Below are 24,972 nucleotides of genomic sequence, written 5' to 3'. Positions count from 1 at the left end.
TCTAGACCAAGGATTCTCAAACTTGGGTCCTCAGGTGTTATTGGACTTCAACTCCCATAATCCCCAACCAAAGGCCACTGAGGCTGGGGATTATGGGAGTTGAAGTCCAATAACACCTGAGGACCCAAGTTTGAGAATCCCTGTTCCAGACAATACTATTCCTTCCCTCCCCTTCACATGTGGTGGGGTGTATGATATAGTGGCTTCTCACCCTACCTAAAAAACACTTGGAGATGTCTACACATGGGCATCACAACTTGTGTTACAAAAGTAACATCACATGTACACATATATCTGAATGGCACATACTATGGATCAGCATTTTGTCTTGCTTTCGAAGAAGAAGAAGAAGAAGAAGAAGAGATATATTTATATCTCAATGTCTTCATCATATTAATTCATGTTTCTTAAAAATTGCAAATCTGCTCCAGAGATTGTGAAGGAAGGGAGGAAACCAGCTATTGGCTACAGGTGCTATCCAATAGGTGGTTTCCTCCCTTTCAAACTGCACTGAGCTGCAAACCTGCAGGGTTTTATTTACTTATTTTTAGATAACCCCCTGAACAGAAAGTGCTCACTTATTTCAAGTTCAGTAGAATGTACTCTAAACGCCTTACATTCATCTTCATGCATAGCTACCGCCACCCTTGAAAAAAACCCTTTCAGTAATAACAAAATTAAATAACTTACCTCCACCAGTTTCCCCACAGAAATGTTTGAAAATTCTTTGAGGACTTCTCTGGATGGTAAAAGATATACGTTTCCCTCTCCATTGTATCCGACCCCACTCACCTGGGAGAATAAAATTCCAGAAGATGCATCCCTAAATGGTTCCATGATATGGCCAACGATCTGCATTATTATGCAAAGACAACGATACACTGCGAAAAGATCTACCTCTTCTCAAAGAATGCAGTGATAGAAGCAGGCAGAAATCTGCTAATTCGGTCTGGAAATGGGTTGTCAAAGTCAACTGGTAGCTCATTGGAAATGAAAGTTATGGGTTTATTAGAAATGCATCACCTTTTTCAGAAGTTGCCATCCCCCGCTGTGTTCATGGAATCCTGCTGGCACACCCCCGCCCCCACACACAAACACACAACTTTAAAGCACTGGGGAGGAGGTTTGAAAGAAGTGACTATGTATGTACAGATGTAGGTTGTAAGTACTCATTTCACACCCATGTGTGGGCATTGGTAGATGTAGGCAGTATACACACACACAAATGTTGCTGGTGGAAATAGGAAGCATGGCCCCATTTCTCCCTCAACAAGTTCATTTAACATGGGGTAGCCTTTCCAGCTGTTGTCGAACTATAACTCCTATCATGCCCAGCCACAATTGTTAAGTTGTAGTCCAACCGCAATCAGAGAGCTTCAAGTTGGCCATGCCTGATTTAACACCTGGAGGATAACTTCTTGTGTGTGTATAAAAAAACCCCACCCTAATAAAACTGAGAGATCAGCTCAGAGCAGTTGAGCAGGTTTTCATCATGAAGTTTGTCTTGCTTTAAAAACGACAATGTTATATAAAACCAGAATTCCCTGACCCTACCTCTGCCTTGAATCCATCTGAGGTTACGAGCTGAGTTACGGTCATCTCGTTGGCTGTCAGCGTCCCAGTCTTATCAGAGCAGATGACGTTACAGCACCCTGAGCCGAGAAGTATTTGTCAGAAAGAAGGAGATGTACAGAGACCAAGTTGCCTGTTTGTGTGTTGCTGAGATGTGTCATAAAATGAACAATCTCACAGCAGAGTCCTGTTGGATCGATCAAAGATTTGTATAGTCTAGCATCCTGCTTCCCACAGTGGCTACCCAAGAAATCCATGGTCAATGGTCTAAAGGTACATGATGCAACAACCTTGTTGAAGCTAAGCAACTTTAGGTCTGGTTAGTCCCTGGATGGGGCAATACCTTTGGGCAATTCCAAGGCTAACAGAATCAGGCATGTTGTTACCACTTTTTCATCCAATGGCTGTAGCCATAAGCAATATTTCACCCTGTGTATGCTGTTTTGACCTCCATAAGAGAAGAAAAGTGTGATACAAAATGTAATAAACAAACAGAGACTCTTCTCACATAGAGATCCATTTGGGAAGGGGTGGACGTCCTCTCACACACTGCCATATAGCAACCACTTGATAAAGCAAAGTAATGAGCACAATTTGCTGCACTGGAATCAGCCTCAAGGTAGCCGGTCCAGTTTTTGATGCATCCACCCCCATCCCACAGCTCTCGATACCCTCACAAAGGGCACTTCTCGATGCCTCACCTAGAGTTTCGACGATGGGGAGTTTCTTCACAATGACCCGTTTCTTGGCCATTCTCAAGACGCCCAACACTAGCGTCACCGTGACCACAATGGGGAGGCCCTCTGGGATTGCAGCCACCGCCAAGCTGTAGACACACAATCATTGACCACTGGGGTTACATATCAGCGCCGTAACTCTCCCCTGCAAGGAAGGACACCCAAGCATCAACTCGCTCCAGAACCCTGACCCTAAAACACATTTTGTTCAAGTAAGCCAGAAAGAAAAGCTCTGTGTGTGTGTGTGTGTGTGTGTGTGTGTGTGTGTGTGTGTGTAATCCCAAAGATGCTGTGTGAATAATGAACCATTCTTTATCCAAGCACAAAACCTTATTTGCACAACATCTAAGGGCAGGGGTGAGCGAACTTGGCCGCTGCAGCTGTCATTGAACTACAAATCCCATCATCTCCAGCCACAATATATTGTGGAGGGCCAAGTCTGGAGGGCCAAGTTTTCCCACCCCTCATCTCAGGGACTCCGCCCCACTTTTTCTGGTTGTATGGTGTTACATCATCATCTCTTTTTTCTCAGTGCAAACTTAAAGTAAGCCTTAGTTGATTGTTATCTGCAACATACTTTCTGAATGCTCTTCCTGTTTAGCTATTTAAGTTCTTTTTTATATGGGCAGTGGTTAAGCTTAGCGGGATATGGTTGTTTCTGAGTTTTCCGGCATGTTTTAAGGTGGTTTTGATGGGGTACTAAAAACTGATGACGCTCCTTGTACTGTGTCACATCAGTGGTCCATCTAGGAAGAGAGGAACATAGGAAGCTGCTGTCTACTGAATCAGACCCTTGATCCATCTTTCTCAGTACTGGCAACACTGGCTGGCAGCAGCACTTCAAGGTTTCAGCCAGGGGTCTTTCCAAGCCCTACCTGAAGATTCTGCCATGCAAAGCAGCAGATGCACCACTAATGGAGAGCCAGCGTGGTGTAGTGGTTAGAGTGCTGGACTAGGGCTGGGGAGACTCGAGTTCAAATCCCCATTCAGCCATGAGACTTGCTGGGCGAGACTGGGCCAGTCACTTCTCTCTCTCAGCCTAACCTACTTCACAGGGTTGTTGTGAGGAGAAACTTAAGTCTGTAGTCCATCGCTCTGGGCTCCTTGGAGGAAGCGTGGGATATAAAATGTAAATAAATAAGTACTAAACTACAGCCCTAGCCCCTGTCTAAGCTAGCCTTGCCAGCTCTGACAGCCATTTAAGCTGGTATCTAAGCTAACTGGCCCTCACCACATCATGAGTCACTGCATTCCACATGCACAGCGTGAAGAAATTCCTTTAATTTGTCCAGAATGCATGGCCAATCAACTGCATTCCTAAATCTTAGAGTTAAAAGAGAAAGCAAAACACTTCTCTCTGTCGGTCATGATTATTTTTTCTGCCATCAAAAACAGAGAAAGAGATCTAGGCAGAGAATTCAACACTAAGGGGGCCTCCACTGAAAAGGACCTGTTTCATAGTTTAAACTGCAGAGCAAGTCAGCAGCACCCACAGAACTTGTGGGGAGGGAGATATATGGGGAAAGGCAGGGCTCAAATTATGCAGGGCTCAAATTGCTTCACTTTTACATCCGCAAGTTTTTCCTCCACGGTCACCTGGCTCTGCCCTAGCCCATTTCCCTTTCAGTTCTGGAAAAGCCAGTCTAGGTTTCTCGCTTTTGGATCATCAGTCATCCCTACAGTGATTTCGAAACACAACCTGCCAGTTTCACACACACACACACACACACACACACACACACACACACACACCCGCCCATAGTGTTACAGGCAGCATTTTTCCTTGAGGCCCTAGGAACCATTTTCCAAACAAGTCATTTTATTATATTTGATAAGAGGGTTGTCCGGCCAATTGCATCTGAAATATAAACTTACTTTTAGATGCAGAAGGCAATTCGGCTGACAGGGCCAATATTTGCAGAGAGAGCAAGCCTTTCACAGCAGGCAGACTGGTGAGAAAGGGAGTGGGCACGCTCCGTCATGCCTTCACTTGGACTCACACAAACCACCTTTGAAGTTATCTTCTACAGTAACGGAATGATTGAGTTGTGATGCAGCCATTTTGCCTGGTTGAAAAGCTGTCCCTCGACGGTGACAGGAGAACTGGGGGCATCATAGGGCCAGGCAAGAAGTCACGTGGGAGTTCTGGGATTGGAACTCCCCTCTTGTTTTCTATCTCAAAAAGCTGCTGAGCCAGGGAAGGGAGTGGATCAGGCCCACTGTGTACCATTTCTCCAAATGGGTTTCCCCCTCTTTGGCTAACAGAAGCTTGGGGGGTGGGAGTGGGGGTGGGTGATGGGGATTACTCCTGCTGAGGCCCCTTTTAAAGAGGTGATTCTCTTATATTTAGCAGGGGGACCAGCCCTCTCCATCCCCAGCACAGCATCCCTCCAGTGGCTGTTGCTGGTGTTTATCTGATTTTTCTTTTCAGATTGTGAACACTTTGGGGACCTCTAGAGCACCTAGGTTCCAGTTTCCCTTCCCGGCATCTCCAAGATAGGGCTGAGAGAGATTCCTGCCTGCAACCTTGGAGAAGCCACTGCCAGTCGGTGTGGACAATACTGAGCTAGATGGACCAAGGGTCTGACTCGGTAGAAAGCAGCTCCCTATGTTCCTAGTCTGAGAGACATAAGCCACCTCCAGCCGCAAAGGCAGGATGCCTCTAAGTACCAGTTGCAGGGGAGCAACAGCAGGAGAGAGGGCATGCCCTCAACTCCTGCCTGTAGGCTTCCAGCGGCATCTGGTGGGCCACTGTGTGAAACAAGATGCTGGACTAGATGGGCTTCCCTGGGCCTGATCCAGCAGGACTGTTCTTACGTTCTTATGACAGGAGTGTCAGAGATGAGATTTCTGAAGGTGTGTCGGAAGCCCCATACGTTCTGAACATGAACTGCCTGTGAGGGATACCAGAAAGCCACTAGAGATGGATGAATCATGACTCCGAACTTGCAGTGTTCCCTCTCACAGGAATTCCCAGATGCTGTTGACTACAGCTCCCACAATCCCCAGCCAAAGGCCATTGCAGCAGGGAATGCTGGGAGTTGTAGTGAACGACATCTGGGGATCCCTGTGAGAGGGAACAATTCTCTGAAGGAAAAAGCTTCATCTCCTGCTGGCTCCATTTGCTGATTACAGGCGGCCTATGCGTCTCCACCTTTGCCTCATCTCATCCTGACCTCCGCTTGAGAGGATCCAGGTCGGATGAGGTGAGAGTGCTTTGTTTGCACAGTCAACAGCTACTGTCTAAGCCGTGATGGGTGCCATGCCAATTCACAAGTGACTCTGCAGTTCTTTCCCCATAGGGGATGCATTCACCAGGGTCAAACTGTCACAGGCAACAGGCCAAGACCCACAACGCAGACTGAATGACATGACATGCCCAGTTCCATTTGCCCAAGGGGACACTTGGCGTTGTCCTTCTCAGACAACGGGCTTCCAAGCTGCAGAGCAGGACTGGGTTTCTTATTTGCACTCTATTGATTTTCTAAAAGAACATTTGCGACCGTCAGCTAAATCGAAAATGACACTCTTTGCAAAACTCCAAACCTATGGTATTTAGGCATTGTCTAAAAATATCCACAAATCATTTAAAAGGAAGAAATAATTTATATATCCCAGGTATCAAAATATGTACAACTGATAACTTGCTGTATGGCTTAGTTTATGAGAACAATCTGTATCCCGATAAACAAGGACCCCATTGTTCAAAATAACAGTCTTTTCTTCGTTGGCTGTTTCAGAGGTCACACAGAGCCATCGTTAAAAAACCTGATTCCACACAATATCCCTGACTCCCAGTGCTGTTATGTTCCACCCGCCCTGCCACCCACCTTTCTGCTGTGTACATGAGCCTCCCAAGAATCCTGCTTCTGATTTGGGTGAGAAACAAATCAAGATTGGCCATGATGTCAAACCAACTACTCTTGGTTTATTCCAGACAACTTGCTGGAAATAAACCTCGATTTGAGTGACTGAAGTGGGTTTCATATCTATGATTATTTCAAGCAAGTTGATTAGAAGGAACCAAGATTGGTTGGGCTGGATGCCATGTTGGATCCTGGTTTGTTAGGATCTATCATGGTCCTAAAATTGGATGTAGATTTCCGATCTATATCTATAGCTATATCTGTATCAAGAAACCTTCCCAATCCTCACCTCACTCCGATGGTGAACATGTCCAGAAGACGTTTTCCTTGCAGCCAGCCAATCAGCATGATCAAACCTTGAACAACGAGACAGAAGCCATCTTGGTTATGCCACAACAGGCCAGGATCCAAAGAATCACTTGAGGGTCCTGTATGCTCATGGAGATGTTGAGGTTAGCCCTATTCCCACAATCATACCTGTGGATATGGTGTGTGTGTGTGTGTGTGTGTGTGTGTGTGTGTGTGTGACAAGTATTATGTGTTCTGGATTCCTCCCTCCATGCATTGATCAAAAAAATTGAATTTATTTATGATGGCCTTAGTGTGGATGGCTTTACAAGGAAGATTGAGAGTGGCAGGGAGTCTGACTACAGGCATCTAGTCAGATATAGAGGCTCTCCATACGAGCACTTACTGGGCTCTGAGGGGAGCTGTCCTTGGGCAGCCGGATCAACCACCCACACAATTACCGGCTCCGTCATGGTGGAGCGGTGGGGAATGGGGGGGTGCCCAGCCCCCGAGGATGCCCCGCACGGGTGCATGGGGCATCCTGGAGAGACCCACGAGGCCAGTAGGGGGTCTCCTTGTGTGTTGCCATGGTGCAGAGCCGTGCTGTGGCATCTCACGATCAGAAGAACAGGGTTAGCATAGTGCTCGCTGACATCAAGGGCACCAGGCATGGCTCTTGAGCATGGCAGCCTGGGTTCTTTGGAAACCCCGACCGCTACACAATGGTGGCTCTGCCGCTGGTAAAAGGCATATCTGGTGGTTCTCCAAGAATCCAAAAAGTAGGTCCGTCGCTCAGAGAATGAGGTTTTAGCTCAGTGGAAAAGCACCCGTTTTGCATGCAGTAGGTCCCAATTGGCTTCCCTGGCAGCAGCTGCAAGTGGGGATAGGAAAGACTCCTACCTTAAAACTTGGAGAGCCACTGCCAGTCCGGGTAGACAGTCGTAAGCTAGATGGGCTAATGTTCGGACTCTGCATAAAGCCGCTTCCTATCATGTTCCCATGTCCCACTGGCAAACAGGAGCCTGTTATCAAAACAGGCTCAGGATGGTCAGAAACATCTGGCTGGACTCACCAATGATGCAAAAGGAAACCAGAGTTAGCTGCTTCCCCAGTTTATCCATGTTCTTCTGCAGAGGAGTCTTGGGAGTCTTGGATGCATTCATCCAAAGAGAGAGAGAAAGAGGGGAGGGGAGGGAAGGGAAGGGAAGAAATTTTGTAAAAACTGCAGAACAAAAGTTTGATGCTATGACCATTATGCAAGATGGACAGTGGACAGGGGGGAAATAAGGAACTTTCCCCAAGTGGTTTGCCCATAACGATGTTGCCATGTGTAGCAACTCATGTTATTTAGCTCCCTCGGGTGACTGTCAGTTCCAGTTCATGGCTGTAGCTCAGAGGCAGAGTATCTGCTTTGCATGCAGAAGGTCCCAGGTTCAGTCCCTGGCAGCATCTCCAGGTAGGGCTGGGAGTGACTCCTGCTGGAACCTTGGAGAAGCCGCTGCCAGTCAGTGTAGACAATATGAAGCTAGATGGACCAAAGGTCTGACTCAGTACAAGGCATGTTCATATGAGAGAGGGACAATTTGGCTCTGTATCCACTTTCCCCACTTACCTCTTCCTCTTGCATCATTTTGAACACCTCTCCAAACTGTGAGTTTTCACCTGTTCCAATGACGATGCCCTGAACAAGAAGAGGATGGATAAGGATGCAAAAAGCCAACTTCTTGCTTTGATTATGAGTGTCTTTCCCAAATAGGCACTTTAAAAAAAAAACTCAGGTCGGTGTTGACTCCTGGTGACCCCAGAGCCCTGTGGTTGTCTTTGGTAGAATACAGGAGGGGTTGACCATTGCCTCCTCCCACGCAGTATGAGATGATATCTTTCAGAACCTTCCTATATCGCTGCTGCCCGATATAGGTGTTTCCCATAGTCTGGGAAACATTCCAGTGGGGAATCGAACCAGGAACCCCTTGCTCCCTAGGCAAGTTACTTCCCCGCTGCACCATTAGGTGGCTTACTATAACTAAATAACTATTAACTAATCCAGAAATTTGGGGATTTGGGGAGCCCAGGGGTAAGAGTGCCTCTGCTTAAACAGAACCAGCTCATTCCTAGATGTCAGTGCCAGACCTGCAGCTACACCAAGTGCAGAGACAGGCTGAATATATTCCTTACTAATGGACAACTGTTGATGGACAACTGCTGGGAGGCGGTCCGCTGGAAGTAACTCACCTGGCCCTTGCCGTATCTCACCAGGGTTCCCATGAAGGCGACATTACTGAGGGTGGTCATGTCTCCGGCTTCTGCTAAGAGGCTGTTGTTCTTGCTGCACGGTTCGGCTTCTCCCGTGAAACTGGACTCATCCACGAAGAGGTCTGTTACCTAACCAAACACCTAGGTCTTTAAAAGTCGTGCAAGGAGCACCAGGCATCTAAGGCTGCTTGGGCTCATGTTCCTTGAACTAATGGACAACAGCCTCCATGGGAAGCCGCTTTTGAAATCAAGGGGCTTCCCATGTGTAGGCTGAAATGTGAATAGAGGGGGATGCAAACTACTTAAAGGGGAGGGGGATGAAAAATCCCACGGGGCGCTCAAGCCCTGGGGTGTGCCTGATACGTTCCTCTCTGGATCAGAGTTCCCTCTCACGGGGATTCCCAGGTGTTGTTGACTACAACTCCCAGAATCCCCAGCTGCAAAGGCTTTTGCTGAGGGATTATGGGAGTTGTAGTCAACAACATCTGGGAATCCCTGTGAGAGGGAACACTGCTCTGGATCCCACCTTGCAGAAGCTAGGTAAAAGGTAAAGTGTGCCGTCAAGTCGGTGTCGACTCCTAGCGCCCACAGAGCCCTGGGGTTTTCTTTTGTAGGAGGGGTTGACCATTGCCTCCTCCCGCAGAGTCTGAGATGATGCCTTTCAGCATCTTCCTGTATCGCTGCTGCCCAGTATAGTACCAGCGGGGATTATTTCGAACCGGCAACCTTCTGCTTGTTAGTCAAGCAGAGCTCTAAATCTGGATAGTACCAGCATCAGGGGTTCCCATCCCTGGATTCCCAGATATCATAGGAACATAGGAAACTGCCATATACTGAGTCAGACCATAGATCCATCTAGCTCAGTATTGTCCTCACAGACTGGCAGCGGCTTCTCCAAGGTTGCAGGCAGGAGTCTCTCCCAGTCCTATCTTGGAGATGCTGCCAGGGAGGGAACTTGGAACCTAGATGCTCTTCTCAGAGTGGCTCCATCCCTTAAGGGTAATATCTCACAGTACTCACACATCAAGTCTCCCATTCATATGCAACCAGGGTGGACCCTGCTCAGCTAAGTGGACAAGTCATGCTTGCTACCACAAGACCAGCTCTCCTGTTAATGCTGGACTACAACTCCTGTCATCCCCAGCCAAACAGCCAAAAGCCACTGTGGGTTCATCAACACCTGGGGACCCTTCAGAACCATAAAGGTTCGAAAAGACAGTTTATTAGATAAGGTTGCCCCAGGTCCTCCACTGCACAATGTCGGCCCTGAAAGCACGAAACCATCCCTTACCTCTGTGAGCCTGATATCTGCAGGAACCCTGTCTCCGATGGAAAGGCACACAACGTCTCCGGGTACAAGTTCCCGTGCAAGAAAGTGTTGCAATTTCCCCTCTCTCAGGCTGCAGTTTCATAGAGACAAATAAAAATACCTGGCATTCTGTGAGCAAAGCAGGGGCGTCATACTATGGGAATGGTTGCGTTCCTTCCATTCTCACACTTCCTCATCAAGGAAGAAGGGAAGAAGGCCCTTAAATTCTTTGCTTATACTGTTGGGCTACATGGATTGAACTATCTTAACTGTACACTATGAAAAATTCTGGAATTAGCTGCCAGCAATAAGCCAAGAGCTAAGCGCTGAACCCTGCAAAGCATGAGGCCATGGGGATGAGCAGAGAGAGTAAAAGGGATTGCATGTTCATTATTACTATTCTTAGGGATATGTATACACCACTTTGCAACGTAAAAATTGCTCAAAGCAGTTTACATAGCAACATGTAAGAAAGCAATTCCCACTACCACCAGATGAGAGATGGTAGAAAGCACATGGACACATTTAAATGCTTGGGCCAGTTCAGTTAATCTTATAAAAGTTGCCACCGGCTTGTCTGGTGGCTACTCAGGGACGGGCCTTCTCCATTGCTGCCCCGAGGCTTTGGAACACACTTCCTGCTGAAATAAGAGCCTCCTCATCTCTGACAACTTTTAAAAGGGCAGTCAAGACGCATTTGTTCACCCAGGCTTTTAATTAGATACTGTTTTAATTGTCTTTTAATTGTGTTTTAATAGTTTTAACTTTTTAATTTTAATGGCTGAAATGTTTTAATCTTTTATTGGCTGTTTTTATAGTTTTGTAAACCGCCCAGAGAACTTGTATCGGTATCCTGGTATCGGGTCCTCATATTCATACTCTGGGTCTCTAAAGCCAACATTATGTACTAAATCATCAGAATTCATCCTACCTATTGTACCAACCTGGTCCCGAAAAACCACAGTTTCTGCTTCCAAATACATCATTTTGGGTGGTATAGAAATGTGTGTATACACACACACATCATTTGGATATTAACTTAAACAAGCCATGATTCAACTTAGTTTAGTATGTTCAGGTTTGTACTTTATGACCTGTAAGTACATTTTTTTTGTAAATGAAAGAGAGCGGGGAGGGAACCTATCTGGGACATAATATTTCAAGACTTAAAACCACATTAATTTGTGAATTAATTTGTGAATTTGGGAAAAGGTGGAACATGGCAAGCTGGCATCTACTGAGTCAGACCCTTGGTCCATCTAACTCAGTATTGCCTACACTGACTGGCAGCAGGGGAGATCCTTCTCTGCCCTATCTGGAGAAATCAAGGATTGGAACTGGGATGATGACGAAGAAGAATACTTATATACTGCTTTTCAACCAAAGTTCTAAAAGCAGTTTAGATAGATAGATAGATAGATAGATAGATAGATAGATAGATAGATAAGATGATTCCTGTGGTGCTTTTGGTTAACCCATTCTTTGATCCAGGCCAGCTTTTGAATGAGGCTTTAGTTACTGATATTCCAGTCCTGGAGCAGAGGCGGGGCTAACAAACAGCCAGCAGCAGGAGCCCTGAAAAGCAGTTAGCAGCACTTGCCTCTTTGGACATAATGTCAATTTCATGACAGTATTAATATTCTTGATTCCACTCCACTGCCTTGTCCTTGCATTCCACAACACTTTCCCTTGGCTTCTACAGTTTCCTGTCCCCAAAGAGCTCACAATCTAAAAGAAACATAAGGCAGACACCAGCAACAGCCACTGGAGGGATGCTGTGCATGGGGTGGATAAGGCCAGTTGCTCTCCTCTTGCTAAATGTACAGTAATAGAATCACTACTTTGAAAGGTGCCTCTTTGCTCAGTTAGCAGGACCTTCCGCAGGCAAAGCATGCCTGACAGCAATTTTCTTCCTAAAGCGCCTGTCACATGATAGCTGTCAACGGGCGGCAACGTCTCTGCTGGCTTGAACTTTTGAGTGCTTGGCCGAAAGCCAGTTGTGTGTGTCTTCAGCCAGCTGGAGTCTTTGACAGACAGTCGGAAGCTGTTAGAATCAGGTCTGGCTACTTGGAATGTGGTTCTACCATACAGCAAGCCTTTCTGTCTACAGAATGTACCTGCTGAAGGAACATGGAACGGAAACCATCAAAGCTTTCTCCGAGCTTGAAAGACAAACAGGGCTCCCTTCGATTGGGGGCCGTAATTACAGACACAAAAAGGTACGATGTATTTGCACTGGCCCTGTGGGAGCAGATCCAGTCCTGATAGCCAAGAAGGAAATGAGAGTTAATCTCTGGGAATTGAACATGTAAGCACACACATTGGTTGGGTCAGTCAAGCAGTAAAGGGCAAGCCACAGGAAGACAGGAGACAGAGCCATCTTTAATGGAAAACCCTGGGACTCTAGATTGCTTCTTTCCTAGTCTCTTCCTCTGAGATCCTGGAAAGTCATAATACTCCTTGATCTGATCAATGTTCTGATCGAGCAGAAGGCAGAGCCATCTTATTTGTTTGTTATTTCTCTTTGTAAACCGCCCTGAGCCATTTTTGGAAGGGCGGTAGAGAAATCGAATAATAATAATAATAATAATAATAATAATAATAATAATAATAATAAGCCCATTAACACTGCAGCAAAGAAAAGACAGATGGGTGCTTTAACAGCTTACCAGTTACACTCTGGGGGGACCAACTTGTTAAGCTCTTCCAAGGATTTTTCAGAACGGTGTTCCTAAGACGAAAGAATCACGGACATCAATCCATGTTTGTCCAAGGTGAAATAACCTGAGATGCAAGAGTCACTTAAAGGAAAAGGTATACCTGGATGAAGGCCACGGTTACCACAATGATGACTGCCTATGGGGAGAAGAAAAACAAAAACAGGCGGGCAGGGGAGAAAGTGGTTACATTTCATAGTGTATCACCAAGCTCTAGCTGAGGATTTCTGAGTGTTTATTCACAAACGGGTTAGGTGTGATCTAAGTTTACAGGCATAAGAACATAAGAACAGCCCTGCTGGATCAGGCCCAAGACCCATCCAGTCTAGCATCCTGTTCCACTCAGTGGCCCACCAGATGCCTCTGGGAAGCCCACAGGCATGAGGTATGTGCATGCCCTCTCTCCTGTTGTTGCTCCCCTGCAACGGGTATTTAGAGGCATCTTGCCTCTGAGGCTGGAGGAAGCCTATGAGGCAATGTATGGCAAAACAAAAACAGTAGGCTCATTTTGTTGAAAAGTGCTATATAAACAGCAGCAGCAGCAGCAGTAGTGAGGTGTGCAAAACAAAAGCAGGCTCTTGCATCTGTAAAACCAGAAAGGTGAAACCTATCCAGTTGGCTCAACTTCCATCTTTTCTCACACCGAGCAGTGCGTAATACATGTTGTTGATATTGTTAATGATAGCATCATTACTCATCGTGCTCCAAGCTGTAGGACATGAGGCCGTTGCTTTATGAGATTCTGCACCTCTGCATAAGTGGAAACCAATGAAGTAGATCCAGTGATCGGATCACACATTTTTATATCACTATCAGGGGAGAAGGTTGGGAGAGATGTTGGCAGCTGAAAATCTACTTGCAGCGTTAGAGGAGAAGTTCTGCTTTAGGATGAACTTCACAGATAACAAGGGAGTTATATGCACCCATTTCTCATAGCCCCTGATTTGATTTGAATTGCTTCAGGCATCCCAGCAGCCTAATTCCAACACACCCTTGTGGTGCCAAAATAGACTCACATACGTCCATAGAAGAAGAGTATTTTGGCGATTCCTGCATCAACCAGCTATTATACTTTGGCTCACTTTGACATGCTCCCCCACTCTGTTTTCTACATACCATATTTACCTGAATCCAACACTACATCCCCCCCCCCCCCCCCCAGTTCTTTGATGTTAGAAATCAAGGGATCATCCTAAATCCGGAATCCCCTTCCTTTTGGGTACATGCAAGTATAACCTAAATCTAACCTCTATTCTTAAAGGGGGTGTCTTAAATTCAGACTTACTTTCATAACACATGATGCTGTACACACAGTGTACATGTCCTTTTGACCTCCTGGAAATAAAGTTGTCTACAGAAATTGTGAAACGTGAAGGACCCCTCACCGATGCTGCACTTTATAACCTTCTCCCTCCTCTAGCCACCGTTCTAAACCTGATTTTCAGCCCTGGAACATCATTGGTCGTGATTCTAAGATTGGGGACTCCCAAGCGATACTTGCATTAGAAAGAAAACCACGTACCATTGCGATACTCACGGCGTCTTCATACTCTTTAGTAATTACACTGACTAAAGCAGAAGCCAGTAGCAAAAGGATAAGGGGGTTCTTGAACTAAAGTGAAAAAGAGAAGTGGGTTGATTAAGGTTCCAGGCGCTCTCGAATAAGGGTGTGCATTCATTTCTGAGAGCCACCTAATGGCGCAGCAGGGAAATGACTTGATTAGCAGGCTAGAGGTTGCCGGTTCGAATCCCTGCTGGTATGTTTCCCAGACTATGGGAAACACCTATATCGAGCAACAGTGATAAAGAAAGGTGCTTGAAAGGCATCATCTCACACTGCACGGGAGGAGGCAATGGTAAACCCCTCCTGTATTCTACCAAAGAAAACCACAGGGCTCTGTGGGCACCAGGAGTCGACACCGACTCTATGGCACAACTTTGCTTGATTCATTTCTGGAATGAATGGACATTAAACCCAAAGGGGGCCATTCAGACATTCATTCATTCCAAAATAACTGCAGTGCTGCATGAATGGGGTTCATTTTTGGAATGCCATTCACGATCTGTTAGCTTTCATTTTTTAATTTCAAAAAGTCTCACTTGAACCTTGTTTTCTTTTTTTCTTGTTTAAATGAAAATGAAGTTAATGGTGGCGGAGGAAAATGCATCAGGGCTCTCCAAATGGTCTTAAAATGAATAAGATCACCAGACAAACCTTGGGTTGGGTTAGGTTAGCATCCTACATAGGAACACAGGAAGCTGCCTTATACTGAATCAGACCATTGATTCATCTAGCTCAGTATTGTTTACACTGACTGGCAGCAGCTTCTCCAAGGTTTCAAGCAGGAGTCTCTCCCACCTGGAGATGCTGCCAGATGGGGCTTTTAGCTCACTTCTCCTCCAGAATGGACGGTGTGCATGCACATAGCCAGATTTACCCCCAAAGTACCTGCAAGCTGTTGGGGAGCACCGCACGCAAGATTCGGGTTTTTCAGTAGCCATTTGAATGTAGCCTGGTTTGTGCCCCTGATTTCAAAATCCACTGTTTGTGTTAGGTTTTTGGAGCAAATTTGAATTCTCAGTAAAGCCTCGCAGTAAACCTGCTGTCTGAAAATTCCCTGGTGCCCATTCCCCTGGACATTTCTGTTTCAAGTTCCAATCCTAGATAGGCATGTTTGTTATCTATCCTCTCATCGTGACTCATCGCAAAGCTTGAGGAAGACCCTGGCTACAAACAGCAAGGGTCCATTTCTGTACCTGGTCTAGATATTTCTTCCATACCGGTTCTACATTATCTGCTACAAATTCGTTCCAGCCGTGCTTGACCCTTCGCTGCAGCACCGAAAATTCGGAAAGCCCCTTTTGCAAGTCAACCTGGGCATGCAAGGGAGAGAAGAGCAGCGTGAGAGCAGCGTGACCAAGCAGCGTGATAGTGGGGACGACTTCATTTTTGCAAGCAAACAGAACTTGACAAGAAGAAGCAGGTGTTCAAGAACTGGCTTGATGTTGTTGTTGGGTTGTTTTTTGTTGTTGTTGTTTTGCAGGATTTCTTTTACAAAACAAAACGTTCATTTTTCATTTCTGCTAAATTATGGAGCTCAGAGAGTGAACTGGGGAGAATTAAATAGCTTGCACTTTGAAAAAGGGAAAAGGAGAGGTAACCATGTGTACCAGATTTATCAATGTCCTGGACACAATTAAAACATTAATATTGTTATTGAGTAGCTGAAAAGGAACACAATGGATACATTAAAACACATTCTCCTATTCTTCTTCCTTCTCTGAGTTTTTTCTTCCCAGTCAAAATGAACTTTCATTCCCCCCCCCCCCACAGAAACTGCACTGCTTATCAGCATTCTCTTGCTGACAGTTACCCTGAGCAGTTAAGCACTTTTGAAAATGTTCTCTGACATCACAGAAGCCCTTCCAATCACAGGTCACAGACATATTCACTCTATTATAAGACCATATGAACAGCCTCAGCCTATGGCCTATCTAGTCCAGCATGCTGTTTCTCACAGTGACCCACCAGAAGATGCCCACAAGCAGCAGACAAAGGCATGCCCTCTCTCCTGCTTTTGCTCCCCTGCAACTGGTATTGAGAGGCATCCTCCCTCTGAGGCTGGAGGTGGCCCATAGCCACCAGACTAGGAGCCATTGATAGACCTCTCCTCCATGAATTTGTCTAAGCCTCTTTTAAAGCCATCCAAGCTGGTGGCCCTCACCACATCCCATGGCAAAGAATTCCATAGATTAAATATCCGTTGTGTGGAAAAGTACTTCCTCCTGTCGGTCCTAGATTTCCTGGCCGTCAGTTTCATGGGATGGCCCCGGGTTCTAGTGTTGTGAGAGAGGGAGAAAAAACTTCTCTCTCTCCACTCTTTCCACAGCACACATAATTTTATGGACCTCTATCATGACACCCCTGAGCCATCTTCAAGCGAAAAAGCCCCAGGTGTTGTAGCTTTGCCCCGTAAGGAAGGTGCTCCAGGCCCCTGGTCATCTGGGTTGCCCTCCTCCGTACCTCCTCCAGATCTACAGTGTCCTTCTTAAGATACGGTGACCAGAACCGTATGCAGTACAGTCATCCCTTTGCCAACTGCGAGGGTTCATTTCCCAGAAAACCTCACGGTTGGCAAATTCACAGGAGATGAACCATTGAAATCAATGGCAAATGGGGGTTAGGGGAATTGCAATCATGGAAAGACCGAAAAGAAGGTAAAAAAAATAGATAGAATTGCCTCCTAACCCCTGAAAACCACCTGTGACCCCCAAAAATGTCCCCCTGATATTTCTTTAAGAAGGGTTTAGATAACTTCATGGAGGAGAGGTCTATCAACAGCTACTAGTCGGAGGGCTGTGAGCCACCTCCAGCCTCAAAGGCAGGATGCCTCTGAGTACCAGTTGCAGGGGAGTAACAGCAGGAGAGAGGGCATGCCCTCAACGCCTGCCTGTGGCTTCCAGCGGCATCTGGTGGGCCGCTGTGAGTAACAGGATGCTGGACTAGATGGGCCTTGGGCCTGATCCAGCAGGGCTGCTCTTATGTTCTTATGACCCTGGAAATGACCACCCGAACCCCGCCAAATCACCCCCTCCAAATCACTGCTGACCTTTGGGAATGACCCCTGACCCTCAGAAATGATCCCCTGATCCTAGAAATTACCCCCCTACACAATCAAATTTTTTAAAAAACTTGCCAAACTGTGGATAATTGGGTCACACAGTGGATGAGGGTGGTCACAATTTCCCAGTCGCAGATACTCAAATCCGCGAATGGGAAAACCGTGATTGGCAAAGGATGACTGTATTCTAAATGTGGCCGCACTGCGGATTTGTATAAGGGCTTTTTAATATTAACAGTTTTATTTTCAGTTGTCAGAAGATGGCTTTGCTATGCCCTTTGCTTCAGGGCACCTCTGCGGTAGTGATTCTGCCCACAACTCTCTGGTGGTTTTGTGGTCCATACCTGAAACATTTTTGCCAGGTCATCTACATGATATTTGCAGGCTTCTTTGGGTAGAAGGGTTGTTACTTCCTTCTCCTGCTCAAGTACCTTCAGCTCAGCATCTTCTTCAGTCTATATCATGCAAGGAAAATATTTCTCTCTTTAATTTGTGTATGCAATGTCTACCCTGCTTTCTCTGCACAACATCTTAAAGGCAGCTTGCAAGAATCAATCACAATTAAAGACAACAGAATAACAAAATACAATAACATGGGAGAAGAGTTAGTCTTGTGGTAACAAGCACAAATTGTCCCCTTTGCTAAGCAGGGTTCACCCTGGTTTGCATTTGAATGGGAGACTACATGAGTGAGCCCTGTAAGATACTCCCCTTAGGGGATGGAGCCGCTCTGGGAAGAGCATCTAGGTTCCAAGTTCCTTCCCTGGCAGCCTCTCCAAGATAGGGCTGAGAGAGATTCCTGTCTGCAACCTTGGAGAAGCTGCTGCCAGTCTGTGTAGACAATACTGAGCGAGATGGATCTATGGTCTGACTCAGTATATGGCAGCTTCCGATGTTCCTGTGTTCCTAATCCATACACTGCTAACTAGCGAGATAAAACAGCAGACCAGCAGATATGTATAACCAGCCACTGAAAGTGGCAGATCTAGCCTCCGGGCCTTACGTTGTGCAGGCCTGAAATAGCGGGAGACGCATATCCAGTAACTTTGGATTTTAACACAATGCTAGCTTTGCAGTGACTGTTATAAAAACTCACCACACAAAGTTTATTTATTTATTTATTTTTACATTTTATATCCCGCTCTTCCTCCAAGGAGCCCAGAGCGGTGTACTAAATACTTGAGTTTCTTTTTCACAACAACCCTGTGAAGTAGGTTAGGCTGAGAGAGAAGCGACTGGCCCAGAGTCACCCAGAAAGTCTCATGGCTGAATCGAGATTTGAACTCGGGTCTCCCCGGATCTAGTCCAGCACTCTAACCACTACACCACACTGGCCCCTCATTGGCTCCTCGTTAGGAGGCGAAACGTAGAAGGAATAAGATTCTGCAGAAAAGAAAGAAACCTGCCTTAAGCCAGGAGAAGAGAATGAGAAGAGAATGAGAAGGAAGCAATAAAGGTGGTTTTGAAGGATCTCTTTGGGTGTTGGATAAAACCCTTTGTAGGAACGGCCTCCGAGTCCAAAGCACATCCTTAGAAAAGCCGAGCGCTTTTGAGCCTCAGAGCTTCAGTCGGTTTTTATTCTGGGGAGAGACTTCAGAATCAGAGCTGTAAAACTTGCCTCCTTTCATTAGTTTCCAAGTTATTTCTTTTCTTCTTTCCCTTTGGGAGATGTCAAAGCACAAGTTTATCATGATGAAATAAAGACTCCCCCTGGGAGAGTATAGAAGTGTGTGTGTGGGGGGGGACCCCACAGCTTTAATCCTGGAAACCTAGCCAAATCTCAGTCAGTAATACTGCTTGAAACTGGTTTGCTGGTTCTCGGGTGAGCCTGGTGAAGATATTCCAGGCAGTTACAAAGCAGAAAATTGATCCCTTCATTATCTTTTCCTTCCCAGGGAGAGCTTAAAGATGGGGTGGGACGATGTGCAGGAAACGGATGCTCCATGCAAGCATCGTCGTCTGAAAGGTACTGCGTTTGCAGGAACTCCCGTCACGCAGCACGAGCGGGCCATGGAGAAGTTGGCTCGGATGCCATCATCATGCCAGAGAGCTGAGAAGCTCCCTCTTCTCCCCAGGGAGCAAAGATTGATTGCTCCGGGGGCCCAGTTTATATGGCTGGCAACAGGAGAGCCCCCTGCCCACTTTTTTGTGTGGGGAGGAGGCCCTTTCATGAGGCATGGTGTGGCGGCTGGTCCAGGCGGTGGATTATGGGCTTACCAGCACAGGGCTTATTCGAATATGCAGCTGGGCACGTTGTGTGCAATGGAGGGAAATGGGCAGTGGGAACTAGGAATATTAATAAGCCTTTAATAAGGGTTATGGAAATAGATTAGAAAAATCTACAGGGGAGCAACCGCAGGAGAGAGGGCATGCAGATACCTCTTGCCTGTGGGTTCCCCAGAGGCATCTGGTGGGCCACTGTGGGAAACAGGATGCTGGACTAGATGGGCTTCCTTGGGCCTGATCCAGCAGAGCTGTTCTTATGTTCTTAAGGTGGATGGACTCAATTACGACAGCCATGAATGCACCACTGAGAGACCTTCAAGGCCAAGTTGAAGACAGATCATCCTGGAGAGAATCTATCGATGTGGTCACTAAGAGTCGACACCGTCTTGACGGCACTTAATTAATCAATCAGTTTCATTACATGCAATGAGGTGGGGTGTGTGTGTGTGTTTTTTTGTGTGTGTGTTTTTGTGTATGTGTGTAAGCATTCACGCATGAACAACAGAGTTGCAAGTAAGTATCTGCTCTTTCCCGAGATCCTTAGAGCAGACCTGGCCTAACTTCATTCTTGCATGGTTTTTTGTTTTGTTTTGTTTTGTTACTAGAATTTCCATGGCCCACTGGAAATGTTTTATATTAACAAATCAAGAGCACATATTAAGATCTCCTGATTAAGATCTCCTAAGGAGATCATCGTGGGTGGCTTGCTAGATTAGATGAACACCCAGCTTGTCCAGCGTCCATTGTGAGGACCTCAGCAACCAGCAGACCCAAACTGAGCAAATAATTCACAATCTGCCTTTGGGGCATCACCTGTATAGTCTTGTCCAGACATTACGTTGCACCTGACTTCAGATGTCTGTACACACGTACATGTGTCTGGGAGAATGGCTGTGCCTGTGTTAGTGTGCCTAGATGCAGGCCCCCTGAAATGCAGGATACAGAGCGGAAGTGTACCTGTGTTTAACATAACATGTGAATAACTGGATGTGTGTACAGACCCATACCTGTGTAAACATTGTGCAGGCGTGGAGGGAGGCCAGTGGTGGCCCAGTTTCTGCTGCCACCGTGGCCCTCTAGCCCCACCCCCTGCATCTGACATCAGATGCAGGGAGTATTCAGCCACGCCCCCCACATCTGACATCAGATGCGGGGGCGGGTCTGGGGCGTGAGGCACGGCCCCTGAGGGGCGGCGGCCCGGGGTCTTTGAACCTGTTTGCTCAATGGTGGCTCCGCTCCTGACCCTGTGCACAGATTGTATGAGTACTGAATATAATGTGTGAATGGGGCTCGAAGGCAATCTGTTGTCTTGGATGACTCTGAGTTCTAACCTGTTGAGAAGGTGAGAGAAGGGTTGCATGGCTAATCTAGGGTTCGAGGGATAGGGCCATAGCTATAGCGGCAGAAAGTCCCAGGTTCACTCCCTGGCAGCATCTCCAGGTAGGCTTGGGAGAGACCCTTGAGCCTGAAACCTTGGAGAGCTGCTGCCAGTCAGTGTAGACAGTACTGAGCTAGATGGACCACGGGTCTGACTCTGTATATGGCAGCTTCCTTGTTTGGGAATGAGGCCATTCCTCAATGGAAGAGCACATGCTATGCATGCATAAGGTACATCAAAGCATGTTCAATCTCTGGTTGGCAGGTTGAACCAGGTTCAATTCCTGGTTGGCAGCATCTCCAGATAGGGCTGGGAATTTGGGAAAGACTCCTGCCGGAAACCTTGGAGAGCCGCTGCCAGCCAGTGTAGACAATGTTGAGCCAGATGGACCAAAAGTCTGACTCAGCAGACGGCAGCTTCTTGTCTTCCAGACACCAACCTTAAGTTTCTTCTGAATGTAGAAACTGGGCCAGGACAAATGGTTTATTCATAGCAGGAGGACCCTGAGGGACAAAGGATCCACCTAGCACCAGGAAATGTCAGAGTGCAGGCTGACATTTTGCTTTTAAACACAGGGCCCCATATCTTTGCCTAGTGTTGTCTGTCTGCAAGAAATGTAAGCTAAAGATTATTGAGAAGACCTGTCTCTTAGCACAGGAACTCCGAGAAGGAAACAAAAATCATTAACTAATCAAAGTTGACAGCTGTGGAGGATGTAGAGTGTTCCTTGCGAAAGATGTGAGGTCCTTAGAAATGCAACCAGGAACACCGCTGTGTTTGTTCTGCACTTCTGCACACATGGAATTGGGTGCAGAATTAGGGTTTCCGGCTAACCTGAAAAGATCAACCTGCCTTGCTCCTGAGTCTTTATCAATAGCTTGATCTGCAGAAACATGCAGCGCCATTCATGATAGGGAGGCCACAAGCACGCCCCCCCGCTCACTTCTGCAGAGCCAACTGCTCTTAAAGGCAGAGGAGCAAGAGCCAGTTAAAAAGTTGGCAACCCTATGCAGAAATCGGGATTCCATGGGTCTGAGCATATATACATTTGTTTGTTTAAAAACAAGGTTTTATTTCTCATGACCGTGGAGGATAAGTTTGGGAATGCACGCTAAATGCCTTGAGGAAATCTCAGAAGCCAACAGGTTAGCGCATTAGTGGGGCTTTCAATCATCTGTGGGTAGGGAAATGGGGCTTGGCTTTGCACCTTTCCCATCCCCATAGTCAGGAAAGAGGGATGCCAACAGAAATGTGTGAAAGAAAGAAAGAAAGAAAGAAAGAAAGAAAGAAAGAAAGAAAGAAAGAGAGAGAGAGAGAGCCCTGGCCAGTTTCTTTGCTTTGCCAAAAAAGTAAGCGATAAGGCTCAGGGTTTTCTTGATCATAGGGCTCCCCCCACCACAACCCCCTGGAGCTGCGTAATTCAGGAAAATAAGTCGCTTTTGAACTGGGCTCTACCTCCTGACAAGAGGACTCTGCCTCAAAATTACCCCCAGCTTCAGAGGCAAGAAGCCTCTCAATACCAGTTGCAGGGGAGCAACAGCAGAGGAGAGGGTATGCCTCACCTTTTACCTGTGGGCTCCTCAGGCTTCTGGTGGGCCACTGTGTGAAACAGGATGGTGGGCTAGATAGCCCTTGGGTCTAATCCAGCAGGGCTCTCCTCCTCCTCCTCTAAGGTTCCACGTGTGGGTTTGATTCAAAATGTTTGATCCCAGGAATCGGCAGCCCCAAGAGGAAATCCAGAATCTGCAGATTCCCTTCAGAATCTGCACTTTTGCGTCTCTCCAGGTTATGTAGAGAAAGAACTGTAGTTAGAGTCCATAAGCTTAAAGCTACATCCAAGAAGGAAATGGGAAGACAGAATCTTCACTCAGTCCCTAATGATATTATTCCCATTTTACAGGGTGGCAAACTGAGGCTGTGAGGAACTTGCAGAACCTAATTTCTCAGATTCAGTTTTCACTCTCTAGTTACTGGACTTTATTTCTCCAGCTGTCCTGATATGCCCGGGACAGTGTCTAATTTCCAATACCTGAGGGTAACGCATTGCCCTAATTCTTGGGGGAGACGTTGAGGGTGTCTTCTAAGCATTAGGCTGCACACACCCAGATGCCCTATGCTGGAGATGGAGAGACTTCAGGCTTTTATATTGGTTTTTTTTACTAGGCTACCAATTGAAGGTAGCTAAGGACCGACACATTCTTGACGGCACTTAATCAACCAACCAACCAACCAACCAACCAACCAACCAAAGGAAGGCAGCTACAGAATAGTGGCTCAGAGAGGCAGTGACACACTCTGAATGAAGGAACCGGGTGCTTTCTGAGCACGTGTTCAGCCCAGGAATGCATCTGTAGTAGCAACACTGACCTCACAATCCTTCCACACAAAAATCCACTCCTGATTTTCCGCCAAACTGGCTTATTTTCAGCAACTAGCTTTAGGCGGAAGGAAAAGCCTCTTTGTCACGGCTATTATTAGAAAAATCAGAAACTCTTGTTGATTTTATAGCAAATCTCCCTGAGATCGACCAGTAGATCCAGATGTCCTTTTGGCTCGCCTCTGCCCTAGAGGAGATTGCTTCTATTGCAGTGGTCTCTTTTATGACGTTTTAATGATGGAAGCCTACTTGAAATCCCTTGTCGACATCTGCTTTGGGCTCTTAAATGGAGGAAAAGTCAGACTTTAATAAGAAAAAGGAAACAGTTTCCTTCCGGATTTAAACATGGGGCCATAGGAAGCTGCCTTCTACCCTGTCAGATCATTGGTCTGTCTAGCTCAGTATTGTCTACCCAGACTGGCAGCGGCTTCTCCAAGGTTGCAGGCAGGAGTCTTTCTTAGCCCTATTCTGGGGGTGCCAGGGAGGGAACTTGGAACCTTCTGCATGCAGGTGCTCTTCCCAGAGCGGGCCCATCTCAAGGGGAACATATTACAGTGCTCGCACATGTAGTCTCCCATTCAAATGCAAACCAGGGCAGGCTCTGCTTAGCAAAGGGGACCATTCATGCTTTTTACCACAAGACCAGCTTATAGACATTAAATATCTGAGTGCCAGACAGATGCAAATTGATTCTATACCACATGCGCACGTAAAGACATGGAATGCTAAGGCAATGCTCCCGTTTCCCCCGCTGCCTTTCAAGATATGCAGCTGAACATAGCAGTTAACTCTGTAATGGTCATTCCGTAACAAAGGATCCACGCTGAGATTAGATAGTCTTACATTTTTCAAAGGGAAACGATAATGGTCAGATTATCAATGACAGCCTGCCGAAGGCAGCACAGGCCGGATAAGTGGGAAGTAAATAAATACAATTTACAAGCCATAAAATAAGCAGGGTTGGGGTGCGAGAGAAAAGGCGTGGATGGAGGACTCAGAAATCCTGAGTGTGAGAACAGGCGTTAAATCGACTTACTCTGCTGTAGCAAAGCCTAAACGTAAATGAAATGAATACATGCCCTTCCCCTGGTTATTCCTGTATCCCCTTCCACTACTGTGTTCCTTGTGTTGATATGAGATTGTGAGCTCTTTGGGGCAGGGACCTTCACACTCATTCTGCAAAATGCGCATTGATTGTGTTACATGCAACCATAACAGCAACAGCCAGCCAGATTAAATTACTCATGAATAGTCCTATTCAAATTAAGTTGTCCTTGAGCATAGTATTGTTGAGTAATTTAGTTCTGAGTGTCAGCCAATAATAATAATGATGATGATGATGATGATGATGATGATGATGATGATGACAATGGTGATGATTAATAAGAATAAAACACGTCTTCATCTGTGAAATGTTGGAAATAATCTTTTCCTCTTTCTTTCTTTCTTTCTTTCTTTCTTTCTTTCTTTCTTTCTTTCTTTCTTTCTTTCTTTCTTTCTTACCTTCCTTCCTTCCTTCTTTCCAGGTGAAGAAAGAGCAAAAAGAGGAAGGAAAGAAACAAGAATTGCCTTCTTGGATCAGCCCCCAACCCACAAAGCCTGACTTCTGTGTTTCCAAAAGAGCAAC

The 24,972-nt window shown here is 46.3% G+C and overlaps 1 protein-coding gene across 1 annotated transcript in view; it reads right to left on the bottom strand.

Moving 5' to 3' along the window:
* ATP2C2 (ATPase secretory pathway Ca2+ transporting 2) overlaps positions 1–24,972 on the bottom strand; it is a 41,048-nt gene that overhangs the window by 15,641 nt on the left and 435 nt on the right. Inside the window, exons 2-14 of the mRNA XM_053270396.1 lie at positions 17,709–17,819; positions 15,500–15,616; positions 14,265–14,354; positions 12,846–12,881; positions 12,695–12,756; positions 10,008–10,116; positions 8,696–8,845; positions 8,076–8,144; positions 7,536–7,611; positions 6,465–6,531; positions 2,274–2,398; positions 1,555–1,652; positions 691–792 (exon numbers count right to left, since the gene is read on the bottom strand). Coding sequence (XP_053126371.1) covers positions 691–792; positions 1,555–1,652; positions 2,274–2,398; positions 6,465–6,531; positions 7,536–7,611; positions 8,076–8,144; positions 8,696–8,845; positions 10,008–10,116; positions 12,695–12,756; positions 12,846–12,881; positions 14,265–14,354; positions 15,500–15,616; positions 17,709–17,819 — 1,212 coding nt within the window. The remainder of the gene's footprint in view (positions 1–690; positions 793–1,554; positions 1,653–2,273; positions 2,399–6,464; positions 6,532–7,535; positions 7,612–8,075; positions 8,145–8,695; positions 8,846–10,007; positions 10,117–12,694; positions 12,757–12,845; positions 12,882–14,264; positions 14,355–15,499; positions 15,617–17,708; positions 17,820–24,972) is intronic.

The sequence above is a fragment of the Hemicordylus capensis genome, chromosome 9 (genome assembly GCF_027244095.1).
Source record: "Hemicordylus capensis ecotype Gifberg chromosome 9, rHemCap1.1.pri, whole genome shotgun sequence".
NCBI classification, from domain to species: domain Eukaryota; kingdom Metazoa; phylum Chordata; class Lepidosauria; order Squamata; family Cordylidae; genus Hemicordylus; species Hemicordylus capensis.
Note: the sequence above shows the minus strand (reverse complement) of the source record. Positions and strands in the feature narration are given on the sequence as shown.